Raw genomic sequence first — 9,327 nt, 5'->3', positions numbered from 1 at the left:
ACAGCAGTACAAACTCACAGCATAATACAACAGTGTTACCACGTGTTAATACAGCACCAGATATGTTGGTGTGCAATGTCTACATGTCTTCATACATTAGCGTGATTTTAACAACAGGACTAGTCAAAAAACTAGTCAAACTAATGCAATGCTAGGACGATAAAAAACTGTTATAATTTTAAAAATGTTTCCATCATATCCCAAAGAAGTAACACTTTAGCTCTTAAAGCTTGTGTTCATTTCCACTGTAAAAGATTTATAATACAACCAACGTCATTTTTCTAAATGGTTGTTAATTTAAAAATTAAAAAAATTAAATAACTAAAAAATTACCAAGGGTTGCTATAAATGTTAAAGTAATTTCCTAACTTACAGGCAGCTGGATGTCAGTAACTTACTGTAAAAAGTATTTTCAGTAACATACTGTATTTTTCATTTACAGTAATTAAAAAAAAATCAGATGTTGTGAAACCCTCTCTACCACAACCCTGAGAGGAAAAAAATCTAATCAAAATACCACATGAAAACTTTTTTTCTCCCTGCTTCCTTTATAGTCACAGACTGCAAGGCAGAGGGCAACAAAACAAGTCAGAGGACAGGGCACTTACAAATGTCTCAGATACATGTAAATGAATAACAATAATACTTTATACCAACCTTTTAGTATTTTAAAAGAAATCTTCTCTCTCATTGGCCATTTTTTCTCAGACAGGTTACCACGGTGAATGGAATCACAGTAGTGAGCAGGTACTTTCCCACACTCCTTTGGCATTTACAGTAATTTACTGTTTACACATATTACAGTATCTTACTGTGCAGTGGTGTGAAGAAGTGTTTGCCCCCTTCTTGATTTACTTTTTTTGGGGAAGTATTTGTCATACTTTTCAGATCATCAAACACATTTACATATTAGAAAAAGATAATGCGAGTAAACACAACGCAGTTTCTAAATGAAAGTGTTTATTATGAAGGGGGGGGCAAACCTACATGGCCCAGTGTGAATAAGTCATTGCCCTCTCCTAACCTGATAACTGGTTGTTCCAGCCTGAACAGCAACAGCTTTAATCAAGCATTTGCGATAACTGGCAATGAGCCTTTTACAGCTCTGTGGAGGAATTTTGCCCCACTCAGCCACAGTGGAGGGTTTCCACTTGAGATGCTGTGGTGTTGCCACAGCATCTCAGTCAGATTCAGGCCAGGACTTTCACTAAGCCACTCCAAAGTCTTCATTTAGTTTTGTAAGCCATCCAGGGACTTTTTCGTGTGTTTTGGATCATTGTCCTGCTGCAGAAGCGAAGTGCGCTTTAATTCGAGGTCATCAACAGATGCTGGACATTCTCCTCCAGGATGTTTTGGTAGACGGCAGAATTCATGGTTTTCCAGGTCCTGAGGCAGAAAAACAGCCCCAGCTCATCACACTACCACCACCGTATTTTACCGTCAGTATGATGTTGATGATGTTCCTTTTTGAAAATGCTGTTTTAGTTTTACGCCAGATGTAATGGGAAACACACCTCCCAAAAACTTTTGTGTCGTCAGAGTATTTTTCCAAAAAAGTTCTGGAAATTATAAAAATGTTTTCTGACAAAACTGAGATGAGCCTTTATGTTCCTTTTGCTCAGCAGTGGTTTAGTCTTGGAAATCTGTCATGCAGGCCATTTTTTCCCCAGCGTCTCTCTTTTTGTGGATTCATGAAAACTGACCTTAACTGAGACAAGTGAGGCCTGCAGTTCTTTGAATGTTGGTTTGGGATCTGTTGAGATATCTTGGATGAGTCATTGCTGCACTCTTGGGGTCATTTTGGTCTGCCGGGGAAGCTTCTTCACTGGTCCATGTTTTTGCCAGTTGTGGATAATGGCTCTCACTGTGGTTCACTGGAGTCCCACAGCTTTAGAAATGGCTTTATAACCTATTCCAGACTGAGAGATCTCAGTTACTTTGTTTCTCATTTGTTCCTGAATTTCCTTGGATTGCGGCATGACGTCTGGATTTTGAGGATCTTTTGGTCTTCTCTACTTTGTAAGGCAGGTCCTAGTTAAGTGATTTCTTGATTGAGAACAGGTGTGGCAGTAATCAGGCCTGGGTTCGGCTAGAGAAATTAAACTCATCTTTCCAAGCCATGTAAGTTTGGATTTTTTCCCCCCCTTACTAATAAACACCTTCCTTTAGAAAGTGCATTTTGTGTTTGCTTGTGTTAACAAACTGAAATATTTAAGTGTGATAAACATACAAAAAAAAAGAAAATCGGGAAGTGGGCAAACACTTTTTCACACCACTGCAGGCATCACGGTCTAATGCAAAACGGAGCTCAGTTTATGCTCAGACTTGAAGTGTGCAATGAAGTGGTATAAGAATGCAGGATAACGTGGGCACCTGAAGAAATTACTAGACGTTAACTACATCATCCTTAGGTAAATCTTTAAAATCTCTAAAATTGCCTTCACAGCGCTCAACTTGCCATACAGGTTTGAATAATTTCATAACTATTTTACAACTGTCCTATGGCTTGAATTTAAACCCGTCTTCAGTCACTGACATCCCAAATCAAATCAAACGTGGTTTTTTTCCAACTTTTTTCTTATTTTAATGCCTCTCCCACTATTCATTTATTATTCGAGGATAAATCAGTATTCAGAGTATTAAATCCTAGAAAATTAAAGTTAACCTCAAACCAAATAAAGAAAAAACAGCCATTTGTAAACTTCAGCATGATAATTTATTGCCAGCATTGAGTCAAGCCAGTGCATGTGTTCTCTTAAGCAAGCGGTGGATTTTCAAGCACTGTAACTGAAGTGGCACTTTAAACAAAATAAGTCAAGACAAGTTTTACTTAAGCACAGGGATGAGATGTGCCGTATGAGTCAACAATAACCTAAGAAAAACAAAAGAAAGCATCTCATCTGGCACTATTGTGCAAGCGCTATAAGTTGGATGTAGTTGTGTAGCATGACTGTGGTCACAAAACGAGTCTGCCTCTGAAGCATGAAAGGGCAGCCAAAGCCTGCAAGTGTGAATTTGGGTTTAAGTGATTGTGGGTTAAATGTCAATGTATGCTCGTGGAAGCTGTTGTGTGCGTGCGTGCGTGTGTGTGTTTACAGGCAGACCACTTTCAAGAAGTCCAGCGAGGTGTGGAAAACATGCTTTTTGAGGTGAGCATGAGACGGAAACTGAGACTGCTCGAAGAAAAAAAAGTTAGAGCCAAGAACCCGAGAGCACCCTCCACCACAGTTTCATATGGCCTTTACAAAAAAAATAAAAAATAAAAAATACAATCTTCCGTCTTGTTCACTAGTGTGGATGAATTCAGGCAGATTTGCACAAGTACAAAAAATTTGTTATTGAGCAACTGCGGCGGTTTTTGTACCTGTCATAACCTGTAACAGGAAACAGCATGTGTTCTAAACCTGAAGTCCTAAAATACTGAAAACATCAGTAACAGATAATAATCTGCTGCAGTGTTACACTGCCAGTGGGTGTTTACAAAAAAACAAAAACGGCTTGAAGCTCCATCTGCAGACAGTCTGCTTTAACATAACCTCCTTCCCACTTCCCTTTCAGGTTTCAGAGTCTGAGCTGTTGATCAGACGCTGAGGAATAAAAGAACTGTAGACACGTAACTCGTTACTCACTTCTCGTGCTTTTTGTTTTTTCCTTCAGCATTTTGTCAGAAGCTGTTTTCTGTAATTAGGGTAATAGTGGAAACCGGTGACATTCACTCGGTGTTTTTTTTTAAGATGTGTAGGCAGGTGTTGAAGGGTGAATGGTTTGGATTTGCACTGTGTGGCTGAAAATAGCACTCGGATCGGTGTTTTCCATGTTTTCAAGTTAACGCTCTCTCATTTGTGCATCAGCTGTGAACCCACAGATCCAGCCTCGATAACACTCACCTGGAACTCAAGTTCAGTAGCAGGATGTGGCTTTGGCCTAACACCAGAGGAGGCCCAGCCAGTTTTGTAAATATCAACATAAATATGATCTTTTTTTAAAAAAAATTCAATGTGTATAATCATAATTTTATACTCACTGTTATTAGTTTTCCTCTGATTCTGAATAAGAAAAACAATTTACTCATTATTAAGCAGCTACACATCCAGCAGTGTGGGTTTTACACTATCCTGATTGTGCTGATGCAGCATGTGCGTGTTCAATCGTATAACCAGGAAAGCTGGGGCAAAGTGTCTGCTGCAGATGCTCGACTCGATTCTGCTCGGCAGGAAAGCTGCAAAGCTTGTCACCGTGACATTTGATTCTTCTTTGTGTCGGTGTATACTGTGGTGGAGATGTTTTCTTAGTAATTAGCACACAGTGGCTGCCATATAATGTGACGCGTGTGATTTAACCGTAACACATCAGTGTTTACCAGTCGTTTTGGGTTATTATGGTGGAAAGTAATAAAGCACAATGCATTTTTAATGCTTTTTTAAAATATTTGAAATTTGTATTGAATTCACATGTGATACAACTGTTTATTAATTATTTTGTAATACATTTATTTCAATTTTGAATAAAAGAAAACAATTTAAGATGGAGACAGCAAAAAATATAGAAGAGGAAGAAGAAGATGCTGTGGTTTCAAAACCACATTCTGCAAGTGTTATAAAAGCAGCAGTCTATGTGCATTGTTATCATCCGGACCTGTCAGCCACGGAAAACACTGCATTATAAAGAACTACCTCATTTGTTCTCCTCAGCTCTGAAATGCTTACAGGGTGTTGTTAAAGGAAGAGATGATGTAACACACCAGAATTCAAAAACAATGTCTGTGTCAAAGTTTCATGTCATTTTATTAACATCTTACATTTGGTTATTATTTACGTTTTACGCTGCATCCTAGCTGTGCTGCTGAGATAACTTGGCAGTGATGAAGCAGCCAAAAGCAGCCAAAGCAGGTAGACTGGAGCAGCTTTAAGCTGATTTATTGGTGAAACTGAAGCTTGCTGTGGGGCAAATAGAAGCAGAGAGCAAGGCTGAGATCACAGACAAACAAAAAAAAATGGTCTAAACATAGTGTTGTAGACTGGTGTGTGTGTGTGTGTGTGTGTGTGTGTGTGTGTGTGTGTGTGTGTGTGTGTGTGTGTGTGTGTGTGTGTGTGTGTGTGTGTGTGTGTAACCACACCATGTCATGTGTATATTGCATAAGGATTGAAGATCAAGGCTAACAGTTCGGTTTAATATTTCACAGGTTAGTCAGCTACAAACTGTATTCTTAGAAGCTGCTTAATCAATGGTTTGATATGTTCAGTCTCACGACTCAAAGAGCACAACGTCCTGCACTAAAAGCAAAGTTAAAGGCCAAAGCAGGAGTCTAAGATCCCACTGAACAGTGGAGTTCACTTTCTTCCTGAAGGCCCATCGAGTTTGCTCCATCTGGTACACAGAGCTTCTGAATTAGCACTTATGGAACATTATCCCTTAACTGCCGAAGTCCGGATGAGGTTTGTGGCCGCTGAAAACAAACAAAGGGGTCATGTCTCCTAATGTGAGCCAAGACATCAGCGCACACAGAGTGAACTGCTTTAAATTAAAGAACTTAAAAACTGACCTGGTTATCTTCTTATTTACTGTAAGCTGTTTTCCTACATTGCAGATTTATTCTTATTCAAACCTTCAGTGGCAGCTTAAACCCAGGTGATTGAGGCTCAGGGTTCTCCAAGGTTATTATCTGCATAGATACTGACGACAAAAAAAGAAAAGAAAAAAAGAAAGCCTCCGAGACCTGACATAACAGAGCTGCATCAACCTTTTGAAGTGAAGAAAAAAACAGAAACACTTGATCATGAGTGTGCATCACCCATACATTTATTTGGTTTCAGAGATGACTCATTTGACTTGTTTGTGCCACTTCTCTGGAAAACCTACATTTTAAAGATAGTTGTGAGCGGTGAAAAACACAGCAGTTTAACTTATTAGATTTATTTTTGTGTTTTGCTGGTTTGGCCTTACTCGGTCTAGTGTGACTGGCAGTTTTTTATTTTAGGATAACACCACTCTAGTTCCTCATTTCTAACGCTGTAGTTATTAAAGGTGCTTGCTAAAAACATGTAACCACACTATAATTTACAGTAAAACTCAAAATGCAGGATAGGGCCCCATCTGTTCAGAGTACGCACTTATTCTTGTGATGGATAATATATCTAGTTCAGTCTTATTTTTTTTCTGGGTCACACAGCTTGCACGTTCACCCACTTGTCACCGTCAGCACAGTGCAAAGCATCAGCAAGGCGTGTTTCCGCAGTGAGCAAAGGTGCTCTTAAACAAGCTCTGAAAAACACCTTGTTTTTTTCTTTTTTTTAAACAAAAATATTATCAAAGGACAGTTTTGGTAAAGGTGGAAGCTGCTGAGCCAACAAGTCAGTTACAAGAAGTACAAGATTAGCTAACATGTGACATAAGTCATGCTCGTTTTGACAGTTAAAGCACTTTTGGTATTATGCCCACAGGCGGACTTTTTTCAACTAGTTTCATCTGGAGTACCTTAAAAATTCATGGTGTATAACTACTATTTAAACCATTTGTCCACTTTTAATAACCACAACATTTAACACTAAGTCAATGTGACCACTTTAACTTACTCTTCATGGTTAGCTAACAGTTTTTTTTTTATTTATCCACACTTTTACTATTTTATTCATAATTTTATTTAGCAATTTAGCTACTATAGTATTCATCCATACTGTTAGGTACAATTTCAACTGTTAGACATCCTCTAAACAAACATACTTTTACAAACATTATTTTATTCGTTTTTCGTTTTGATCATTACTTTATAAGGTACAGTGTGTAAAGTCCCACCACTAGAGGTCAGTAGATCCAGCTGAGTTCTGTTTTCCCACCTCTCCCGAATTTAAGTGCGTAATCCTAGCTGTGGTGGCTGGTGTAGGACAGACGTGTTTTAATTGTCTAGATTTTTGGAAATTATATTTGCAAATTAGAATTTTTAGGAGCTAAAAACATTTTTTTGCTTAAAAAACAAACAAACAAATCTTTCTAATGGCTGTAGCTGTAGTGTTATGACTGTGCTTTAATCCCCCCAAAAGGATCAAAAACACGACATTTAGACCATTGGATTGAATTAGCGGTCAAGCAGAAGACGGGGGACTTTGAGGTCACTTTTAAAATCCTTCTCTCCGTAACTGTGCCACTATTTACTCTTGTTTTATCTGTCACGTTGTCTCCTTCCTTCGCATTTTCACTTATTTGGTGATCAAGGAGGCATGAATTAAAATTTGCCTCCACAGGACACGAACGCCTGCAACTTTTTTTCACCTCCACCTTTGCTGAATTGTGTCCTCGGCCGGTCTCCAGGCACGTTAGGCAGATGAGTGATGTCCATCTCGGCTGCTGTGTTCAAGATGGCAGAGAAACTTAGTGGCTTCCACACATGAACTCTGTGTATTTTTAATGAATTGAGTTTATGAGAATGTATTAGCTTGTTGGACTACAAGTTACACACTAATCACGGTAGACTTATGAGTGCAATATCTTTTTCTATCAGATTAAAATTAAGTCATTATAGTCTGCTGCAAGGTGGCTGCTAGGCAACACAATAGCATCATGATGCATAATGCATAGTTCACCTTTTGTGAACATAATGAGATGTTGTTGTGAAACTCAAACAAGTGGGTGCTTTCATAAGATGCGTATGTGCGTAAATGCTAAAAACAGGTCATTTCAACCCATTGCAAGAGGTTACCACACAACACGATGCTGCCATAATATCTGATCTAGATAAAAACCTTCAGTTGCCAACTGGGTACCTGTGTGCCAAGTCTGGTTGCTTAACGCTTTATTGTGTAAAGGCAGTGGTTAGACAAAGAAATAAGCAAACACACAGATGGACAGAGATTTTGTGTCCTCTAGCATGCCGGATATGAAAGGCCACGTCCTTTAAAATAAATAAATAAATAACGTTAAGCTGTACATAAGAGCAGACTCCTGAGCGGAAAAGGAGGAGGAGGAGCCAGCAGCAGCCACAAGAGGTCTCTGCAGCTCAGACGTGCGGGTCTTTGAGGCAGGATGTGAAGTCAGGCCCCACGAACACGAAGCAGGTTGCTGCAGTTTGACATTTGGAATTTAGAGAGGCTAAAGGTCACGGGCGCAGCTGAGAACTTGAATTGATGTGGGCTCCACTGCTCGCGTGTCTCTACCCAGCCGTAAGATTTATACTACAAACAAAAGCCCCCCCTCCGCCTCCACCTCCACGCACCACCCGGCCACATCCTTACACTAAACACACACACAAAGCTGCCCACACAGTACCTGAGGTGGTGTGTGTGTGTTTGTATGTGTGTGAGAGAGAGAGATGCCAGCAACTGATAAATTATCACACACAGAGAAAATGAGAGATAGGGGGTATTGTAAGATTTTTCATTATCGTGTCATATTGCGCAATAGTCCAAACCTGCGCACTGGTGAATTTTCGGATCACCAAGCTTCCCAGTTCACCAGTTAACTGTGCTTCAAATAATTCTTCTCCACACCTCCCCAAATATCGCGCTCAGTTATTCCACCTCTGAGCTTTGATAGGTGAAAGCCCTCACTGTTACAGTAAACCACTCCCGCTCATGGATTGGGCGTGCGTTAGGAGCGCAGGTGTGATTGTATCCACTTCCAGAAGAGTGTCTTCCCAAGGAGTTAGAGTTAGACATAAAGGCGGAATAAATTTAGTATTAGCTGCACCACGAAGGCTCTATTGCAGTTGTTTAGTATACCGTCTATCAGTGGCGAACAAGAGACGCACAAAGAGAAACAACCTGCAAAAGTTACGGATGCAAAAGTGAACTTTACACATTCTGAGAAACCAGAGCGGATAATCAAGCTTAGATTGTCAAAGTGAAGAACCCCCTTAACCACCAGGAGAGGAAACATCTCACAGAATCATGAAGAAATCTTCATTCACAGGTAAGTCTAGCTCTTAAATGTGGTGACAGCTTTCAGGAACTCGTTATCTCGTGAGATAGCACCAAATCCTTTTATAGCCTGATTGCAGGGAGGAGGCTGTGCCTTATAAACTGTGCATGCTTAGGTGCCAGTGTGACTGTAGAATGGGGGGAAAAAAGAGGGAGACAAGGTAAACATTAAACAGCTCTAACAATTAATAACCCACGTTTTTTTCTAAAAGTTTTCCTTTTGAATTCCCCCTTTGCAAGAAGAAAGAAAGAGGGGGGCCCACACATGGATCTGTGGGTGTGGCTGTAAAGCATTTCTTGCATGTTTGTGCTCTCAGACTTTACCCTTCAAAAATAGGCTACGACGTCATGACAGAAAGGTGGTGCACAGACCCTGGCCCAGTTTTTTGTTTTTTCAAATGTGAGTTTCTTTCATGCT

At 39.8% G+C, this 9,327-nt stretch overlaps 1 protein-coding gene across 1 annotated transcript in view; it reads left to right on the top strand.

Moving 5' to 3' along the window:
* Positions 1 to 8,604: 8,604 nt before the first annotated feature.
* LOC147332468 (neuronal-specific septin-3-like) overlaps positions 8,605 to 9,327 on the top strand; it is an 81,184-nt gene continuing 80,461 nt past the window's right edge. The window contains exon 1 of the mRNA XM_086289043.1: positions 8,605 to 8,901. Coding sequence (XP_086145169.1) covers positions 8,880 to 8,901 — 22 coding nt within the window. The 5' untranslated portion in view covers positions 8,605 to 8,879. The remainder of the gene's footprint in view (positions 8,902 to 9,327) is intronic.

This window comes from Aulonocara sp. 'chitande type north' Nkhata Bay, linkage group LG4 (assembly GCF_057382095.1).
Source record: "Aulonocara sp. 'chitande type north' Nkhata Bay isolate Kocher_YH1m ecotype deep benthic linkage group LG4, A_spYH_male_GT1.1, whole genome shotgun sequence".
NCBI classification, from domain to species: Eukaryota; Metazoa; Chordata; class Actinopteri; order Cichliformes; family Cichlidae; genus Aulonocara; species Aulonocara sp. 'chitande type north' Nkhata Bay.
The sequence above is the reverse complement of the archived record's forward strand: the minus strand, read 5'-3'. Positions and strand labels throughout refer to the sequence as shown.